General features: G+C 33.9%; 4 protein-coding genes across 7 annotated transcripts; 1 reads left to right on the forward strand and 3 right to left on the reverse strand.

The window, feature by feature from the left end:
* Nucleotides 1-268: 268 nt before the first annotated feature.
* LOC137807754 (Polynucleotidyl transferase, ribonuclease H-like superfamily protein) lies at nt 269-4504 on the reverse strand. Its single transcript, XM_068608534.2, has 6 exons — nt 4007-4504; nt 3743-3900; nt 3539-3585; nt 3388-3451; nt 1316-2043; nt 269-733 (listed from the first exon to the last, which is right to left on the reverse strand). Exons 1-6 carry the CDS (start codon nt 4287-4289, stop codon nt 499-501), a joined length of 1515 nt encoding a protein of 504 aa, XP_068464635.1. The 5' UTR covers nt 4290-4504; the 3' UTR covers nt 269-498.
* Nucleotides 4505-5676: 1172 nt separating this feature from the next.
* LOC137807752 (pentatricopeptide repeat-containing protein At1g05750, chloroplastic) lies at nt 5677-8292 on the reverse strand. 2 transcript variants are annotated; one of them, XM_068608533.2, is made up of 3 exons: nt 6209-8292; nt 5899-6086; nt 5677-5811 (listed from the first exon to the last, which is right to left on the reverse strand). In XM_068608533.2, the coding sequence occupies exon 1, from the start codon at nt 8185-8187 to the stop codon at nt 6535-6537; it is 1653 nt and encodes a 550-aa protein (XP_068464634.1). In that variant the 5' UTR covers nt 8188-8292; the 3' UTR covers nt 5677-5811; nt 5899-6086; nt 6209-6534. The 2 variants fall into 2 exon arrangements, with proteins under 2 accessions (XP_068464634.1, XP_068464633.1); XM_068608532.2 differs by having other exon boundaries at nt 5763-6086.
* A 3613-nt stretch (nt 8293-11905) lies between these two features.
* On the forward strand, nt 11906-15876 carry LOC137807756 (RING/U-box superfamily protein). Of its 2 annotated transcripts, none has more exons than XM_068608536.2 (5): nt 11906-12499; nt 13097-13275; nt 13495-13578; nt 15165-15329; nt 15516-15876. In XM_068608536.2, the coding sequence occupies exons 1-5, from the start codon at nt 12400-12402 to the stop codon at nt 15636-15638; spliced, it is 651 nt and encodes a 216-aa protein (XP_068464637.1). In that variant the 5' UTR covers nt 11906-12399; the 3' UTR covers nt 15639-15876. The 2 variants fall into 2 exon arrangements, with proteins under 2 accessions (XP_068464637.1, XP_068464638.1); XM_068608537.2 differs by having other exon boundaries at nt 12076-12499; nt 15174-15329.
* Nucleotides 15877-16299: 423 nt separating this feature from the next.
* On the reverse strand, nt 16300-21430 carry RPE (D-ribulose-5-phosphate-3-epimerase). Of its 2 annotated transcripts, XR_016519142.1 has the most exons (11): nt 21266-21430; nt 20473-20587; nt 20116-20256; nt 19915-20028; nt 19393-19518; nt 18779-18857; nt 17812-17921; nt 17655-17711; nt 17189-17258; nt 17020-17095; nt 16300-16705 (listed from the first exon to the last, which is right to left on the reverse strand). XR_016519142.1 is itself a non-coding variant. In XM_068608535.2 (10 exons), the coding sequence occupies exons 1-9, from the start codon at nt 21370-21372 to the stop codon at nt 17046-17048; spliced, it is 843 nt and encodes a 280-aa protein (XP_068464636.2). In that variant the 5' UTR covers nt 21373-21430; the 3' UTR covers nt 16300-16705; nt 17020-17045. The 2 variants fall into 2 exon arrangements, 1 of the variants encoding a protein (XP_068464636.2); XM_068608535.2 differs by lacking the exon at nt 19393-19518.
* Between the last annotated feature and the right edge of the window lie 277 nt (nt 21431-21707).

Here is a 21707-nt window from a genome sequence, read left to right on the forward strand (position 1 = left end):
CTAATAAAAATAATACTAATAATAAATATTTTAAAATATATAATAATAATAATAATAATAACAACAATATTATAATTAATTATTTAATAAAAAATAATTTATAATAATAAGAATAATTTGATATTTCATAAATATATCGTTTTACTTATGTAATAATTACTAAATTTTAATAATAAATTTCACTCTGTAATTCATCCAAAAAAGGGGGGAAATATTTTTAAAAAATTGACATATTATTAATCATTATTGTTTAGAAAAAGTACCTCTGGAAAGAAATTATTAATAGTCATCCACTTTACAAAGAGTTCATTTTTTTGAATCAATAATGCCATATTCATCCTGTAATTTTAGATGGAATTGAAGTAACCAGAAAATTAAAGGTGTGAACATCAGTGGAACTACAAACAAGAAATGGAACCAACTTTACAGCATAACCAATATTTAATCTATCAACCTTGGTGTGTAACCATTAACCTACACTTAAGTTTAAACTTACTTCTATTTGCAATGAATGATCAATTTTTTGGCAACTAATTTAATCCCTGCATTCTGCTGATAGTCATACGGATCTAAGGAAAAGAAGGCATCAACAAATGTCCCAGGCATGAACAAGGAACCAAGTTCTTCAGCATCAAATCTACTGAAGAGAAGTCTTTGCACTGCTCCAGAAGATTCTTTCTGATATATTTCTGTGGCATAAATGGCAACGTCTGCGACTACTGCTGTAGGTATGCTGTAAAATAAATGTTACAGAAATCAGAGAAATTCTAATTGAGAGAAATCCTAATTGTTTGCCAATTAGAAGCATCAAAGCAAAAACTTTGGATTAATTTCTCTGTCCATAGTTGATGGTATTCTAGAAGTTATCCCTACTTCATGATTTTAACAACTTAATGTCATCCCATTATCGATAAAAAGCATAAAAACAAAAAGGCTCCCCATTATATAAGGTTCCAACCAAGTGGGATCCAGGGAAAGCAGATGTACGCAAGCTTTACCCTGGCAAACATGGAAGCTGTTTCCAAGGTACCCATGACCCCAGGCGCTAGGTCACAACGCTGTAGCCTTACAGTTGCGCCAAGGTTCACTCTCAGAGCACCAAAACAATAAAAGCATAATCTAATGATTTAATAAAACCAGGAAAATGGACACAATATTGGAGAAAGCTTTCTAGGATGCTTCAAACCCCATCTCTGACACGGTGATCAGGTTAAACTGAATGCCCGGTTGTGAGAATAGTGTTATCCACCATTATACATGTCATGTGAGGCAGTAATTTATTTCGATAAAATTAAATAACAGGTCAAGAACTTACTGCAATCTGACAGTAGGATAGTTGAAGAAACCTTCTTTCCTAATGACAGCAGGCCTCCAATCAGAGATGCTACCAGAATCCACTGTTAACTTCTGAGCAACGCGGTCACATGCATCAAGAACATTACATAGAATTGGTGATGAATCAACCACAAAACTCAATCGTGGCCGGCCAGCATTATCAGAAAACCTTGTGTTTATTCCAAACCGCACTTTCAAATCAGTACAATGAAGATGAAATGGGAAACCTTCATGCAGTAATTCTATCCTTTGACTGCCATGAAAAGATGGAACAAGAGATGCATCAATAGAAGGGACACATACTCCATCAGGTTCTAAAACAAGAATAGAGCTGCTGCAAGGCTGAAACATAGAAGACGAGGAAGCCAAATCAGATGACTCTTGCATGGGTTTTTCCACCATGGAAACATCTGACTTAATGGGTTCTCTATTTATTTCTTCCTCCAGAGCACTCAAATTAAAAGGATCCGATTGAACAATATTAGGATCTGCAGTATTCTGGGCATCCCTTGTTGGGCTGCTCATTGCAAAAGAAATTATAGGATGAATTTTGTCTTTGGATTCAACAGCAGGAGATTGTAATACAGAACCCTTATTAATATTTAATAAGCCCCCCTGTGATGGAGATTTCCCATTACTGCGGCTTCTTGTTGTAGCATTTGGTGAAACCCAACTGTTTGCAGTGAATATGTCCGGGAGACTTGATTCCTATAAGGACAGAGATTATCATTATTTTTAAGACAAGTTCTCAACTAATGCTGCAAAATACATCACAATATCAGGCACAAAAGCTTCAAAATTCATATATACATAAAGATAGTATATTATGGATGGTCTGATAGCGGGTGACTTGATAAGCCCAATAAACTCTCGTTATAATATGTTCTTAATGATTATGATACCATATTAAGAAGTTGACTTTAAACTTAAGTCAACCTTATAAACCCGACTTGTAAGGTGAGGTTTTTGCATCACTTGTATACTATGAAATTTTTCCATCTCTAATCGATGTGTGATCTCGAACATAATAAAAAAAAATCCTTAAAATGCCTTCTTGATTCAGAAGACAGTGCAAGTATTAGGGTTCCTCGATTGAACATTTTATAAGGATATATGATATATCCATTGCTAGAGTTATACTCAGGTTATATATTTAAGACTTGTGTCTAATAAGAACTTCTTATTGGAGTTTGTTGACATAGTATAAAATATAAAATGTTGTGTTTTAAATAAAACTTGGGTCCTAAGAATAAAAAAACATTTTTATATCTTAAAAAATATTTATTTTTGGCAACAATCAAATAAAAAATTAATTGAAGTGTGGGTCTTATAAGACCCTTGCATTAGAGTAAAAGTTGCAAGGAGGTCGTAAGAGTGATATAGCATGGTAAGACCTGTAAAAAGTAAATCAAAACCTCATATAATAACTCTTACAATGGAAATGGCTTAAATAATCTAGTGAAGCTACGCAGTAAAACCTGATTCCATCCACATGTAGGGCACGTGTTAGGGTAATCTTGCCTATGTAAATTGTAGATTAACGATAGATTCAATACCCCCGTCCCCAAACAGACACAGCATGAAAATTTTAATGAATGTGACCGTACAGTGATTGAACCTATGTTAAAAGCCAGAAAATGCATCCAGGTATTTAAAGAATTAGATAAGAAAAAACCAAGGCAAAGAATCATCACTGGTAAACTAAAGGGAAAAAATAACATGATTAAAGTGTGCAAAACCATGCTAGCCAATTTCTATTAGCATTTATCTCCTACTACAAAAGAGATGTCATATTACAAGACCAAAATGAGAAAAAATGCTATTAAATTCTAACAACATGCTTTACGTCAAGAAACTCAAGTAACCACTAGTATTTACTTGATGACTTCAATCAAAGAGCTGATGAACTGAACTGATGTAAAGTTAAGAAATAATTTGGTTCTTCCTTCTTAGGTAGGATTCTGAAAAACCTTAACTATGACAAAAGTTGTTGTTATATCAACAACTGAGCTGTGTTGCCAAATAAAAACAAGACTTTGAATTGAAATTTACCAAGAATAGAACCGTTGCACAGTATTTGAGGACCTCAAGATTCATCCGAACATCATCTAAGCTCCTGCACTCCAGAAACAGCAGATATCAGAAAAGATAAAGTCAATACATTGAGAAGGTGGCATATGACAACATTTCATTAGCGTGTTACCTATGTGTCTGGCGTCCAAGTCCAAAATAAGTAGCAAGAGTAGCCATCTGCGTAAACATTAGTTACATAAACGCATGTCATAAAACTTAAATAACCAGCTGAAAGGAGAAAATTTAAATGGTAGAGCGAAAAGAAAGAAATGCATGCAAGGAACAGTGACATGTAACATGTTAACATTATTATGATTTATAAATTATACAATACCTTCATGTCACCAGCTCTTCTTCCAAACTTTTGAGTCAACAAAACTAGAGAGTCAATAGTCCCCTTAGGTTCAGGTGGCGGCTGATTAATCTCAGCAAAAGCATCTCTAATCCGAACACAGTCGAACCTTATGATATTATGACCCGCCCAAATCCTCCCTACACAAATTCACCACGCACAAAACATCAAAACGTAACCATACACGTTTTTTTTATTCTAAAAAAGAAACAATTTAAGCAGAGAGGCGAACAAAACAAAACATACCGTGAAGAAGGTCGTAGACGAGGTGAGCAATGTCGGCGAAAGTCGGCGCGGTGGAGACGGCGTTGGCGGTGATGCCATTGCAACGCTCGGACAAGGGGGAGATGACGGAGAGATTGGCGGGTCGGACGAGAGTGGAATAGTTGTTGAGCTCCGTGAGCGTCTTGGGGCAAACCAAAATGGCTCCGAATTCGAGAATGGCAAAACCCTGGCCTGTTCGAGTGGGAACGCTGGTCTCCACATCGAAGAACACTATCTCTGATCGGTCTTCAACGGGAGAACCCATTCACAGAGAATTCAACTGAACAGTGTTGTGTTGTAATTTGTAACGATAACTCAGAATTTGTTTGTTTGATTGAAATTAAAACGAGGTTTTATAGTGAAGGGGTGATGTTTGGGCTGGCATAGGCCCATGAATGAGTTGAGGTTATTACTAACGCACCAATGAGGTTGAATGACGGTGCAGTCTTGGAATATCTTTGCCAGCACTTTAACCAAAACACCAAGCAATGAATAGTTTACTGAATGTGTTTTTGATCTCGTTAGGAGTTACTCATTAGTTATGCTTTGCTTCTTCCAATAATTTTATGTATGGAATCATTTCACGTTGTGTTAAACTAACCATGTAAAACATCAACCACTGTTATTTTTATCATTGAAAAGCTTCTCCTTCTCCTCATCACATATATTGCCAATATATCTGCCAATTATTGTGTTTGATTGATTTTCAAGTAACTATACACTACCATGTATTAATATCTCTTAGTTTCCTTTACAGTTTTGCACTTTTTAAAGATTTTTTGTTTCTGTTTCATTATCATTTTTAAAGTTTAAGATAACATTAAATTTTTTGTTTGAACTCTTATTTTTTATTTAATTTTTAATTAATTTTACATACATGTATTCATTATAAATAAAATAATTATGGATATATAATTAAAATCAATTAAATTTTTTGTCTTCACTGTTTCTTAAAAAATTAAAAAAAAGAAGGGATGTAATATATAATTAGTGGTGAATTATGTCTCATTTGGAAGGTTACTAGAATTATCTTTTTAACATAAATTCACTACACTAAAGATAATAATTTATGGTACTTCCCTATATTCCTTTATAATTGTTGTTTTTTTATTTTATTTTTATATGTTATTTTTAAATTTTCAAGATAAAATAATTTTATTATGCACTAAAAATTGATTAAACCGAAAAGAAAAACCTGAAAGAAATATAAAAAATAACTTATTTAAAATTGTATTGAAAATAAAATAAAAAAATAATTTTTTAATAATTATAATGAAAAGAATCTTAAACTACTATTATATAGAAATAGACTACTAAAACATTTTAAATTTAAGAAACACACGAAGAATATATTTACAGTACATTTATTTTATTAATTGCAATGGGTTCTTAATTTGTCAACTTCCTTTTAAACATTTGAATGACATTGTTTTAAAGAAAAATCTGAAAGAAATATTAAAAAATTATTTTAATGGCATTGTTTTAAACATTTTCCATTGACTTGCAGGGAACTGTTTTTTTTTCAATTTTCAACTAGTTCTTAGACCAATTCTATTGTATAAGTCACTTCTCTAGTTCAAATGGACCTAGCGTAAAATCAGTTTTCTTTTATTGAACCTGTTGATCCAGTCCGATCTTCAAAACGTAGGAAATAACTCAACAAAATCAACCCTGTTGAAGAAAAAAGGGTCTTGCCTGACAAGTTTTTCTTGAAATTTAGGGTACGTTGTGAGAGTGGTTGAAGGAAGAAGAAAACTATTATGTAGACTGCAGTAAGTGTATTTATACTGCATGTAGCGAGCATACACTAATATATCAGATACAGAGCAAGATATATGTTCTAAGTGACAACCATAGACCGGACTAAAACTTACCGAAAGAACGCTGCCAAGAAGAATCAAAATGGACAGTGGGCAAAGTACAGGAAGGGTGGAGCTTCCCTTGCTCGAAGCTTCTACCATGCTAACACACGCATTTAGAATCCACTGGTGGACATCCCAAAAGAAAGTACGGATGGACCACAGAGAATGCTAGTGATAAGGGGTGTGTACCTTGGATATACCTTGAAAAGAGTCCGTAACAGCCAGTACAAGAGAAGAAGGATTTTGAAATTTTAAATATAGAAACCAGAAAACGAAAAGAATGGATCATATACATACATTAGTAGTGAACTAATTGCATTACCTGTTTCGGTTTCCTTGTTATAGCGTATTCTAATAAGAAATTTGACCCGCTTACTTTTGTCCTGTCTTGAGAACAGGTCAATGTTTCTGTCATCCCAGCAAGAATTCAGCATCATTTTCAAAGACACAGCACGAGAGAAGGAAACTTGTAGCAAAGTGAAAAGCATTCCTCCTCAGATTGTTTGCTTAATCAGAGTGATGGCATAGTATCACCATGGGTAGCTAGCACTGGTGGCACTAGCAGTTATCACCAGCTACTCCATAAACAAGAAAATAAGCACCGGCCTTCTGAAAAGATGCTAAAAAATTAAGTTCTTCTTACACGTCCTACACTTCAATGTCCAAGAAAACATTTATCTCTGATCCATAGCCTTCCAGATTGGCTTGCTTAGTGACATCATACAGGATTTCATAGATAAAATGTGAATGCTTATGAGTCATGTCGCCCGCGACAAAATTATGGACAACTCCATTAATTTGGATCCAACTTCTGCCTGGAGGCTTTTTCACACCCATACCAATCATTTTCTGCCTCACTGTAATGACATCCTGCCACCTTTGACCAAAAGCATATATGTTTGACAAAAGCACAAGATAGCCTGCAGCTTGATCAACGCTGAGCTCGGGTACTAACTTGTTTTCCACTTGTGATGCTAGATCTGAATTCTTGTGAATAAGACAACCACCAAGAAGGGCACCCCAAAGGGCATCATTAGGCTTTAAGGGCATAGTTTCAATTAGTCCACGTGCTTCATCTAAGAATCCAGCACGGCTCAAGAGATCAACCATGCATCCATAGTGTTCAATCCTCGGGTTGATTCCCCAAGTATGCTTCATGGATGCAAAAATTTGGCGTCCTTCGTCCACAAACCCTGCATGGCTACAAGCACAAAGAACTCCGATAAAGGTTATATCATCAGGACTTACTCCATTTACTCCCACACCATCACTAAGCATAGTTTTAAACAGATCAAGGGCTTCCTTCCCCAGTCCCTGCTTCGCAAAAGCCATGATCATGCTAGTCCAAGACACAGTGCTTTTCCAAGGCATATTGACAAACACTCGATATGCTTCATGAATGATTCCACAACTAGCATACATGTGTATGAGAGCATTGCTCAAGCGCACTGAGGGTTGCTGGTTCCTGGCTACAAACCACTGTTGAACATACCAATGGATCCATCTTCCCAACTTCAGATCCCCTAATTCAGCACACGCAGACAAAGCCGCCACCAATGCCACCTGGTCCAATTCCACACGTGCCCTCCTCATCTCACCAAACAACAACAAAGCCTGTCTGCACTTCCCATTCTGAGCACACCCAGCAACCATGGTGGTCCAAGACACAACATTCCTACATGGCATCGCGTCAAAAACCCTTATAGCCCCATCAAAATCGCCACACCTGACATACCCAGCAAGTATAGAATTCCAGCTAACAACACTTCTCTCCGCCATATCATCAAACACATGGCGCGCTCGCTGAACGCCATCATGCCTCGCATAGAAATTGATCAAATTTGTGTCCACAAAGACATTGGAGCAATACCCTTTTACTAAAACCATGGCATGCAGCTGTTCCCCTTCTTTTTCCAACCCACCTCGCGCACATGCACTCAGGAGAGACGAGTACGTGACCACATCAGGCAGAACCTCAGCAGACAGCATGTGGCTGTAGCATTGGATCGATTTCCAAGGCATGTGGCTGCGAGCGTAGCCTCTGATGACGTGGTTCCAAACGGTGGTTGTTGGGTTGTCCATTTTGGCAAAAAGGTGGTGGGCATGTCGGAGATGGCCAGAGGCAATGTAGAAGGAGAGAAGCTTGGCAATGAGAATGTTCTTGTGAGAGAGACCGTTGAGAAGTACTTGAGTGTGAATTTGAATGAGGGCGTTTACGCTGTTGCAGTTCTGTAATAGGAACAGCAAGTGCTCTTGAACAACTCTTTTGCCGTTTGCAGGAACCATGCCTTTGATCAACATGGAACCTCCAGAAATAATCAACGCATTCTAAACCACGTCACGTCTTTCATCTCCTTCTTCTTATTCAGAGGAACACCAACACTTCAAACAAAATACATTAGTTATATGTATTGCTTATATCTCACATGCATATCTAAATCTATAAATGTAAAATATTAACAGGAAAAAAAATTAAAAATTTAAGAGAATAAAAAATTTTCTCAAAACTAAATTTTATTCAATTTATATTAACATGTGGTTGACCATGTATTGATTATAAAAAAAAAAAAGGATAAGCATATAAAATGAAAGATGTTTGAAAAAAAATAAAAATGCATTACTTAATTCCTTACATGATGTTGACAAGCCAATTCCTTAATTTTTTTGTAGAGTTATATGTTGTTATGACCCATTCTCACTTTGTTTAATAAATATAAACTTAAAAGTCAACAAAATTTACAAATGTCACCATCTTCACCCACTGTACTCAAATGCAAATAAAGAACATGTTTAGCCAAAAAATATCCAACACATCCCTTCATTGTACAAATTGCATTTATTTTAAGATTTAGAATTCCAAATATAACCATAATTTATTGATCTACGTATCTCCTTCTGTGTCCCTTTTAGAAAAAAAATCTCCTGTAACTTCATGCAAATCTTCACAGTTTTATTTTAAAAGAAAGATGAAACTAAATAGAGTCAATATATTTGAAATCATAAAAAAATATGATATTTATCATAGAAGCAGTCAATAGAAATGACACAGGAGTTTAGTACCAAATTTTAATATCAATTAAAAAATAATATTTAATAGAAAATGACACAGGAGTTTAGTACCAGATATTAAATACCAACTAAAAAATAAATATATTTAATAGAATATAAATGAATGTCAAACTCATTTTAAAAATGGTTTGTTTTTATAAAATTAAGTTTAACTTACTTTTTAATATAATATTAAAAATTAATATAATGAGAGTTAGTTGAGAACTGTGAATCATTCATAAATATATAATTATATATACAATTAATTTTTTTATAAAAATAAATTAAGAAAGTTTACTTTTTTATATTTGAAAATACTTTTTTTAAAAATATTTATTACTTCTGAATAATTATCATTTTTAAATTATAAATTAATTTTAAATAATACCCATACTTTTTGTTATTTTAACCTACAATGCATCAAGACATTAGTTAGTGCTTTTATAGTATAGATAAATGCTAACACATCAAACAATACGTTATTTGATGCAAAATCTGAATTGAAAATGTGGTTAGAGGTACCTACCCCTTAGCATCAACATTAATATTTGTTAAATGAATATTTGCATCTCCATCAAATTAAACTCATTATTATTAAAAACACTTTGGATGTACTTTTATATATATATATATATATATATATATAAAAGATAATATTAAAAACACTTTGGATGTACTTATATATATATATAAAAGATAATGCATAAGAACCCTTCTTTTTTAATTTTTTTTTCTTTTATAAAAAGTTTTCATGTTTGACATCTCAGTTAGGCTGTCACCTCAAGTAACACCAATCATTTGTCATCACATGAAAAAATATTATTAAAAAAAAATATGGGAGGACTAGACCAAAACTCATATGTTTAATAAAAACGATACATAGGTAGACTATACCTAATTCTAAATTAGGTATAGTCTATTACAAACTAGATGAAAGTCTATTGTACCAATGAAAGGATTCTCTATGAATAAATCTTAAATTAGCATCAGCATACACATTCCCTTCACGAAAAATATGAGTAACCCTAAACCTGATTTTTCTACCGTAATTAAGACAAGTATTCAATCGATTACGGAGCATCCAAGGAACATTTGTCCTAGCACAAACCAAGGCAGAATCACATTTCAGCCAGACATTAGTAAGACCCAACTTTTGAGCTTCCTCCAAAGCATATATAACTCCATAAAATTCAGCAACCAAAGCAGTATGAACGTCAAGAAACGCAAAGAAAGCTCCAATAAACTCCTCCGTACTCCCACGGAAAATACTTTCACAAGCGGCAAAACCTGGATAACCCCTAGCAGCCCCATCAGTGTTAATTTTAACCCAGCCTGGTGAAGGAAACTCCCATCTAACAGGAAGAGGACGTAGAACTTTACCAGTACGAGTGTTAATACCAAAAACCTTGAGCACATTGAAATCGAACATATCATTCTTCATTGAAGCTTTAGATGAATTACCCACTAGACAAGTTAAATCTTTAATAACCAAAATAGCCCTAGAAACCTCAATCTTATCCTGAAAACGAGCATAATTCCTCATACGCCATATCATCCAAATAGAAAAAGTGATCACAGCTAGCTTAATCAATTTAACCAACAAACTACCAACACTCTTAATAAAAGAAAGAAGATCATCCTTATTAGAGAAATCATAAGTAGGAAAAATGTGTTGAACCCAACTCCAAATACGCAAAGCATTAACACATTAAAAAAAAAATGTTGAATAGATTCATCGTGCTTTTCGCAAAGCGTACACATAGAACAAATATGCAGACCTTTATTTTGATTATGTTGATCTGTAGGAAGCCGCCCATGAAAAACTTTCCAAAGGACAAAAGTTTTGGAAGGCGAAATATATGAAAACCAAATAAATTTACCCCAACCACAGAAAACCCATGGTTTCGAGAAAAAAGTCCTAACTAATTTAAGAGTGAGACGACTAGACTCATTTAGAATTCAATTAGAAATATTGTTCCGTCATAACCATGATATGACTAAAAAAATTAAGATCTACTGTAAAGACAATGGTCCAATCACCACGTCCAAAACTGTGAGAACCCTTTTTTTTTACTTTAAGATTACAACTCTTACTCTTATTATTTTAATATTTTAATAATATTTAATTATAAATATATTTTTATTATGTTCTTTTATTATTAAAATAAGGGTTGGATACATTTTAAGATGTCAAAAATACATCTTTGTTTTATAATATTCGTATGGTGGAGAAAATGAAAATTTAAATTCGTACCCTTTTACATTTATAAAATAAAATATGAATTTATTTACTTCTGTATAGGATTTTCTAAAGTTAACTTTTCAAATACTTTTTTTTATCTATTTTAATAACCAGGATTTCATCCCATAGTAAAAATTCATCTCATCCTTATTTCATATCCAACAGATATGATTTTTTTTTATATTTATATCCACTTTTTTATTATTCCAAATATAAAGAGGAAATGTTTTAACAAAATAATTACTGTCTATAAAAGTTATCCAAAAGTAAAACTTTTACTTTGATGTGAATTTTCATAGTTTAAAATTAAAGAAAGTTACATGTACAAATTAACTTTCTTCAATTCATAACTTTTTTTAATATGCAAGTAAGTCTTTTTAATTTTTTTGAACATTTATATTAAAATAATAATTTTTTTTATAAATAATTAAAATAAAAATATTAACTTTTAATAAAGGTCAAACAAAACGGAAAGGGGAATAATTGTTTAAGAAAGTTAGTTACAGAAATACTCCTGTGGGTACAAATTTTGGCAGTTGGTTCAGAGAATGATACAGTATACACTGTTTTGGTTACCTTTTTGGAAGAGGATAAGAAACATAATAATAAATAATTTTGTTAATTTAAAAGATTTATAAATGAATTAAATATTAAATAAAAAAAATAGAAGTAGAAAGGATAAAACATAATGAAAAATATTATGAGATAGGAAATTGGGTGGAAGATGAAGAAGCCATGGATGACATGAGCAAAGGGTTATGTGATAGGAGAAGATGAGAGGATTATCATTAATTGTAGCATTAATTACCAATTAAATACAATCTTTGGTTGGCACCAACCACTCTTTCTCTCTCCCATGCAAATCTCATGACCTTCTACCTTCTCCATAATTCTATATTCTATTAACTATAATAATAATAATACCAATCATACAACAAAGTACTACTACTATTATTATTTCTTTTCTTAGTAATACTATTTTTTCTTTACCTTATCAACCCCATCCAATTCCATCATCTTCATCACTTTCTTTCTTTCAATTGACGTTACCTTACCTCACCTTTCAATTCATTGTTTGTTTCCAATCCTTTCAAATCCCATCATCACCATCATCACATCATCTTATCACCAATACACCAACAACAAGAACAAAAGCCATGACCTTGCACTTTGCAACTCTCTGACAAATAATCTGATTCCCAGTTTGGGTTGGGTTGGGCTCTATGGAAACTGAAATAATCCAGGGACCTTGGGGATTTCGCTCTCTCTCCAAATTCATAGTGTGCACCATTTCTGGGGCCCTCACCGTGTGTTTTGCCATTGGTAATTTATGCCTTTTCGTTTTATTTCCTTAAGGGATATGTCAATGCTTTGTTTTGATTAGTTGGGCGTCAATAAAATGATTCTCGTCGCCCTAAAGTTGGAGTCTTTTTTATATTTGCTTTTGACTGTTAAGGTGGGTAATTCTCTAGGCTTCTTGTTAAGTAGAAAATAGAAATAGAAGATTATTATAAATCAAATTTATGTTGCATTTTTTATGTGGCAAAACTTGGATGGGGTTACTTGGGTGTTATTAGTTATGTTTTCCTATTGAAATTGGGTTTTATTCAATAATGAATATGATAGCTGCTTACATTAAAGGTCAATATAGTTTTTGTCAGGTGAAACTCTAATATGATTATAAACAAATTACTGAAAGCGCGTAAGTATGTGTATTTAAGTTTTTTTTCCCTTCTTATGATCTGAATTGGTGATAATGAAATTATTGTTGGTTTGAAGCTGTTGGTGAAGGTGTTATTGTTTATAAGGGTGGATACTATTCAGAGTGGAGAATGTTTTCCTGGCCAGTAATCACTATTTTAGTGTTGTTAGCTGTGATGTTTGATTACATTGGTCTCATGTTGTGTTTTATGGTTGCAGCTGGTGCAATGACAGGAGCTATAGCTGGAGCTTTAGCAGCTAAGGCTACAAGGAGTGGTCTTCTCCGGGGAGTTTCATTGGGTGCCATTGCCGGGTCTATTCTCTCAGTGGAGGTGTTGGAAGCTTCCCGTGCATACTGGTGTATGGAACAAACTGGCTCACGGGGAGCATCATCTATGGTTGGTAGTCATTTTATTGTTGATTTTCCTTGGTCTCTGAGTAAAATGATTTGTAACTTTCAAAATTATGAGGCGCAAAATGGTTACCCTTTATAAGTTATGCCTTGTACTTGCTGGTGGTAGTCTGTTCATTAAGTAACATTTTTAGAGCGATTTAGCCCTCATGCTTGGCAGTCTTAATTCGTAGTTTAAAGCCAATGTTTTAACATTTAAATCCAGGCAGATTTCATAGAGGAACTTGTTCGGGGGAGGCTTGTTGAGGAATCCCTTACACCTGCCATTTTAACTGCCTACAATTTGCAGGTAATTTTCCTTTACCTCTCGCACCACATTTACCTTTTGAAAGCAATAGTTGTATATGTCCGTGTATTGATATAATAGTGTTTGGTGCATCACCCAATGTTTGAATTGGCAATACTGAGTGCCCTTGGGTATGGCCAATTTGTGATAAACTTAATCTTGTAAGGCTAGTGAGTAATGCCACTTGTTTTAGATATTTTTCCTTTGCCATATGGAATCAGGCAAAATGACAGTTTTTTTTCCTCCTCGTCTTGGCTAGTATAATGACCATATTCACTATTCTTGAATTAGAGATGAACCTCTTTTTCTTCGAATTCAACTAAAATTGGTTTCTGTCAGTTTGATCAGCTTCTGCCAAATTCATGTAAGCTGTTTAACAATTGAAATCTGACTATTGAAGTTAAAAAAGAAGGACAATCAAACTATTCACTTTGTAAAAAATGTCTCTAAACATTTAGAATGGAAATCAGAGTACAGTGATCTGCTTATATTTGATATTTTGCTAAACATATATAGGACGTAGTAAAGCAAAAACTAAGATTTGACGGCTGAGAGCTTGTTTTCGTAAAGGAAATCATCCATAAAGGGTACATTAATCAAATCAGGATATAGTACCATGGTTAATCTAAAACCCTTTGAAGGATTTTGTATTTTATTTATCTGAAAATTTAAGCCAAGTTGGATGGGGGAAAACTCTAGGTAGGACAAGGAATTCCTGAATCAACAATTGTCTCTGGATGGTGGAACATCTAGTATCTTCATCCCAAATTTGCAATCAAAAGTTATAACTCGTGACCTTGTTGGATTTTCAGTCCATAGTTGGACGTCAAGAACTTCTCTCTCAATACAGAGTGCAAATCCTATAATGCCCGGTATTCAAAATCTGTAGACACATGAACAAGTTTTGAATCGTGAATTCAAAGATTCTGATAGCTATGAACTCAGAGGCAGTTTTAATGCATTGCTGTTTAAGGTTGCACTTGAGAACTTGAGGTGTGTCGGTTCACTGTGAACTTTGCCAACTATGCCCAGTTGGTGTAAAATTACTGTACAGAGGAGAAAATTTGAGAGAAAAAAAATGAAATAACTGTATTGTAAAAGTTGTTTGCATAATAATTATATCCACTTTATATAGTAGTAGAGAGATTATTTGCCACACCAATTGATCACAGGTGCATCTGTAAGACTATAACTAAATGATACGTAACCCACCGAAATATAGTACTATCATTGTCATTGGAGCTATATATGCACATGATTTTATTTAACTTTTAATGTTTTTTAACGACACAACTTTCATTTTATGCATGCTTTCCACTGCTTTTGTATATTAACGATTGTAAATCTCTTTACGCTCTTGATGATTTTTGTTAACCCATGTGTACACCACTTTGATTTTATTATAAACAAAGATTTTTATCAAAGCTTATTTACATATAACTAATATGAACATTTGTAAATCTTTGCTGAGTTGATTGTTTAGTACTTTTTGTCGTTAAGAAGTCCATTATAAATTCCGTAGTAAGACTATCTTATCTCGCAGTCTGTTGGATAATGACCAGTTTTTGACGTTTGATCATTCGTTTTAGTTTGAGCAGGTTGGCATTGCTAATGCAGGCTATGATGAGATTCATGATGTTCATGGCTTAGTGGCACCCAGAGGATTGTCAGGAGATTCACTGAAGAGGTTACCGCACCATATGATCTCAAAGGATATGAAGGCAGAAAATACTTGTTGTACAATATGTTTGCAGGTGATTATTATTATTTTTTGTTACCTGTGTGAAAACAATTTAAAAGAACAAAGAATATTGATAAGGAGGCTCTGAAAATACTAAATATTAAACCACCAGTAAGTAGGTATTAAATTGATTCCACATTTGATTTTTTTATGAAACTGTTCATGTAATGGTCTCAATATCTAGAAGTGAAATTTACAGGATATTGAAGTAGGCGAAATTGCAAGAAGCTTACCTCGTTGTCACCATACATTTCACTTGATATGTGTGGACAAATGGCTTGTAAAGAATGATTCCTGTCCTGTGTGCAGACAGAATGTGTAACTTGTTCCTTGGGTATTCTGAGATTATCTTGACGGGAAAATGTATAAGTTGTATTATTTGTTTATATAAATTGCATTAAGTTTTTTACAGTGGACTTTGGCATTTTGTAGTATTCTCTGTTGTAATTATTAATAAGACTATTTGGTATGAAAGCCAATGCCCAATAACAAATTTTTGGGAGAAAAAAAATGAGAAAATGGTATATGTGAATGAATGATTCTCTTGTTTCTTTCGTAAACACGTTACATTTTTCTAATTACATTAATTCATTGTACAGTGTTCGATATTATTTTCAAATACGAGAATCCAAGACTAACGCGCCATAGCAGAAATTTCAGCCCATGAATAATTTAACTAATCATATTGATTTTGCTGGCGTGTGAATTTGTCGTGCCACTTCCTTGGTATTATTCTTTAAGTAGTTTTTTCAAAGTCACCATCAGGCCAGCTAAACCACCATTCTCTTAAAGCAACATGGCTATTGGTCAAGAATTGTAGGCACCTATCTGTACATTGTTTCCAACAAGTAGGTTTTGTATATATTTTAGCACGGGACACCAGTTTTAGCAGTAGTATATGTAATAGATATAACATAAGATTAACTTTGCGTGTAGGCCAATGGATAGTCAATTGTTAGCTTAAGAATTTGGCAGCATAGCGGTAAGATCAAATGTATGAAAATTTGCATACACGCTCTCTAATAAGAATTTGAAGTTATTTGGTCATTATTCCTTTTTCAAGGGGTCCTTTCCTCTATCAGGATCTAGAAGAGCAACTGACAAGAAACATTTATTTTGCTGGTTTTCTCAATACTTGTATTCAAAGAAAGCACAACTGCTTTACAATATGGGGAATAGAACTGAACTGACAGGTTACAGGCTGATATAGACTATAGGGCTTTAACTAGAATTTTGTCCCTATAAGATTATACACAAACTACGCAACACAGCAGCCGCCTTACTTGACTGATTTCTTATAGTTAATTCCAGAGAAAAGCAATTGCCAGTGGTGACAGCAAGCCAGGCAACATAATAGTGCCCTATAGGCCGCCAATCCATGAATAATGTCTGCCAGGTTCAAACAGAGCAAAACCAGGAGTGAGAATGACAGTTAAAATGAGATCATTTTGTGTTTCCAGCTGAGCATTTGAAGCAGTATTGCATAATTATCAGTCAGATACATGTGATAATTGAGTCAGAAGTATAACATTATTATACAATATTTTTCACATGGAAATTGGCTCGTGGTCGTAAGCAATGTCTGCCATTATTTTTATTTCTCATATTGGCAGTCAATTTTGTTTGTATTCAACCATCCCATCAGAAAATTGATATGTCAAACTTTAAAGGAGAGACCTCTATGTTGCGAAAATGCAGCTTACATTGGAGCGTAGAATATTGCACACATTCACACAGCAACTGCTTCAGGTCTTTTGCTGGTTTTGATTCCTCTTATAGCTACAAGGGAGTTGAAGCCAGGAAAATCATCAAAATCACAATGAATTTACACTCATTGCAGTATCAACTCACATAAAATATTATTTTGGGTACCTTCAGCATAATCTTTAGCTCCAAACACAGCAGAACCAGCAACCAGTGCATTGGCTCCAGCCTCAATCACCTGCCAAACAAGATTATACTAAAAATTGGATCTTACAACTCATATGGAACAATCTTATTACTATGCCTTGTTGAAAGCATTCTAATCCAATGAACAAAAAAGAATGAACTTCCTCCTCATTATTTCTTTTCAATTCTTTGTTCCGTCCAAAAAAATAGAGCACTTAGCCAAAATACAGAGGTATAAATAAAGTTGAAGTACATTCACCAAAAGAAGTATAAATATAAACTTGAATTGCGTGAACAGATTGATTAGATACACATGTCACATCATATGTTTCCCAATATTTTATGATGAGTTAGTTCATTGAGCACAATCAGATTATGTTCACCAAGAAGACTTGTTACAAGATCATTCTAAATTATAAACGGACGGAAGACAATATGATTATGGCACCTTGTAAGCATTTGCTGGTCCAACTCCACCATCTACTTCAATCCATGGATTTACTCCCTGGAGAGAAAGAGAGAGAACACAGATAGAGATTATGTATGACATAACAGTAGGGGGAAAACAAAAAATAATACACAGTAATACAAATACAACACCATACCTTCTCTGCGCACAATCTTCTCAAATCAGAAATTTTCTTTACTTGACTCTCAATAAAACTCTGGCCACCAAAGCCAGGGTTTACAGACATAATTAAGACCAAATCAACCACTGCCAACACAATAACAAGATTAAGAGCTTTTAATTTTTAACTACTAAAACATTTTGTATAAATGTAATTCAATAGATCGCAATATGTTGTGAAAGAAGTTGTTTCACTCTCTTTTACCCCCTTAGTGAGGTAAAAAAATGCCCATGCATTTCTCGTGAGAATAAAGATTAAGAAAAATAAATTTTACTCCTCTAATTTGTTAATTTATTTGAACTAAAGCTTTAAAACAAGAAACTAATTACAAAAATGTGCAGAACATTAAATAGAACTACACTATTACTAGCAGAATGAAAGTTTAACTACTTAATGATTGAGCAAAAAATCTAAAGTTCTTGATCTTTCAAATTAATTGACTTTCATAAAATATTATTCAGTGGACCCAAAAATGAAAAAAAAATAAAGAAAACAAAGACATGATCTAAATAACAACAGAGAAGTCAAGTCCGATTCACCCAAAAACTAGCATAGTATGTTTGAATTTAGATTTGAGAGTAAACTGCAAAACCTTAAGCATAGGACTACACTGCTATTAAACCTGCTGACTAAATCATTGTCTTCTGTTTATAAATTAAAACTTTCTGTTACAATACAAGTATTGTCGAAACACAGGAACAGTTTCACAAAGCTAAAATTGCACCCTTCTACTAAAAAAAATAATGCAGTGAAGAAACAGAACTCCCAGTTAACTAACAGATTTGCTAACCTTTCTATTCTAAACTCAATGGAGAGTAGGCTGGTATTGGTCCATGGTTAAAGCTTAGAAAGCCACATTAAGAATACTGGGAAGTCACAAATATTAAATAGGATGACTAATGCTATCATTGTATAATGAAAAGAAACAGTAAAAATGGCTCACCATCAAGGATGTATTCAATTGCGCTTAAGGGAGTTCCAGGGTTTAAGACAACTCCAGCTTTAGCTCCCAGATTTTTTACCTAAATCAGGAGAATGAAGTCAGGTATATTAGCAGAAAAATTAAAGCAAGAGTGGGGAAATTCCCATGTTTCCAAGGAATAATTTCAACTGTTCAGTTCCCTAGACGGCTTTTAACACTATTGCATATAACAATTTGTGGTTCTGAAAGAAAGAAACCAACTCTGAAATGGATATACTCAAAAGTAAGGCCTTATATTTCACACCATGGTGCAAACATAGATTCAGACAAAGGAAAACTTCTGAGATGGTATAAGGCTTCCAAATTCTATTTATTTATTTAGACACTTGACCTGAAGAGGCAACCATTCCACATTCAGAATAAGAAGCGCAACTTCATATAGCACTGGGCAATTAGATAAAGAGACCAATGCCTTCTACTGCATTTTTTCATAACCTAAATAATAGGTGATTATGAACCCAAACCAACCAAGAAAAGGATAAAAGAGACATGCGAACCCAAGCAAACCAACCAATTAGCATCACAGGTCTCAAGAAAATATTGGAAGAACATGTAACAGCAAAAAAGAATTTCACCTTTTTTGAAGAAGTTTTAAAAATGCTAAATTCATTCTAAGGTCAATCCTGGTTTAAGAATTTCCTTGATATAACATTTGGCTTTCTGCTTCTTCAAATGGTTATAAACACTCCCATGCTCAAATGCTTCACGAAAAAGTACACCAATTTCAATATAACAATTTGGTCAGGCAAATTGATGTCTTAAATAGAACGGAAAACTGCTATGGTTATTTCTTTATCCAGTCCTCAGACTGCCTTGTTAATGCTCCTCTATCCACATCGTGAAGAATAGTCTGTAGATATCCTTAATAATATAATTAACCAAGACATTCCTTTACTGTTACTTAAATCTCATACATTTGTCCTAGCATCATGTGACTAGTACTGTCTCCTTGACAACAAAAATCTCAAATTGCATATGTTCAGCTCCTTTAATAATTTTTATTTTATTTACAATTGATTAAAGTTGGTTCCCTTGGTATCAACTTTCAGTTGGAACAACGTCGGTAAAAAATTAGACAGTTCAGGAGGAAATCTTACTTCATTAACTGTACGGTGCAAATGGATGGTGGAAGATTGTTCACAATGAACACTGACAATATCAGCTCCTGCCTTGATAAAATCTGGCACCCTTTGTTCAGGCTCCACAATCATCTAAAGTATTTCAAAAAAAGTAAGAAAAGTACCTAGATTCAGTATCAGCTTAAATTTGTATGCGTATATAGATTATTAGATGAATACCAGGTGCACATCCAAAGGAAGATCTGTCACAGGGCGCAATGCATCAACCACAAGAGGTCCAATTGTAATATTTGGAACAAAGCGACCATCCATTACATCAACATGAATCCAATCACAACCAGCCAACTCTACTGCTTTCACCTAGACAAGATAACACACGAACTCCAACATTCATGATTAGTTCCTAGAAAACAAAAGGACGGGTTCACTAGCAATTAGAAAATTTGATAAAATGAGTATGAAATATAGTACATTGTAAACACTTTGGACCGAAGACCTTTCCATGTTTGAGTAGTGGCAAAACAAAACATTAAAAACTGAAATACTGATAACAGAATGAAAAGTATGTTACAAAACCTGCTCTCCCAATTTTGAAAAGTTAGCAGAAAGAATGGATGGAGAAACAATTATATCGCTTTTTGAAAACTTGTCAACACGGGATGAAGCCTTCACAATGGTTGAAATTTTCCTCCTGAATTCACAAAGTAGAAAGTTAAAAAGGGACATTAAAGAAGGCTATAATTCTTTCAAAGCCCAAACCATATCTAACAAAGTATACATGCACTGCAATCTGCATAAATATGTATCGATCACAAGAAAGTTGTTTTAGAACTCCACATGAACACAAAGGTCACAAATAAATACATGGAAATGCTGGGTCATAAAATGAAGCTCTGAAGCTACCAATTTTAAGCCTATGGACGAGATTCCCAAACCTCACGAAAAAAATATCAAATCTGATAGCAAGGGGTAGAAATAAACAGAACCATCCAGGTTCAAAAACAGCATAATAAGTTGTCACAAACAATCCTCCCAGATGAAAATGACATGAATTCAAACCAGGAGACAATGCATGATGATGGCATAAAGTGAATCATTTAACTTTTAAATTATCTGAGTGCAAGCTACCCAAAGGTCGTTGTTTTCTTTAAATTTGAACAGACACTATTGTCCAGTTATCTCCACAAACACCCACAATGACATAAAGGGGTCCCAGAGAGTGGATTTGATTTGATTGTGAATCCAAAACACAGGAGTGAAATTCATGAGAAATTCATCCTCTGGGTGTCTCCTTTAGGAATAAAACGTATGGTTCCCAAATGAAGAAAGTAGGAAGTATGAAGGGAAGTGGATGTAAGAATAGGAATACCTGGAGAAAGTGAGGGAACGAGGATTAAAGAGAGAGGCCTTGTGAAGGTAGAGGCCATTGATTTGGGATTGGAGGGTGGATGAACACAAGGAAGAAGTTGCAGCCATCTCCTTCTTCAACTAAATTCAAGTTTCTTACCAATCCTGTGGCTTCACAACAGAGTGCGTGTGTTGTGTGAATTGGTTACCATTTTGTAATATAAAAAATGGAAAATGAGGTGAATGACACGTGCCATTTGGTTTGGTGGAGATGTGCTTATCTGAAACGGTTGGCGCTCTGCTTCTCTCACCACACCTCTCACTTAACCATACCACAAACTATTTTTGCCTTCAATTATTAAACATTGTCCTTCATTAATGAAAAATAACTTAAAAATAATTTAAAATATGACAATAATAATAATTATGATTATTTATATGATATATATAATTTATTACCTAGG

This window comes from Phaseolus vulgaris, chromosome 3, assembly GCF_051622355.1.
Source record: "Phaseolus vulgaris cultivar YP4 chromosome 3, ASM5162235v1, whole genome shotgun sequence".
Taxonomy (NCBI): Eukaryota; Viridiplantae; Streptophyta; class Magnoliopsida; order Fabales; family Fabaceae; genus Phaseolus; species Phaseolus vulgaris.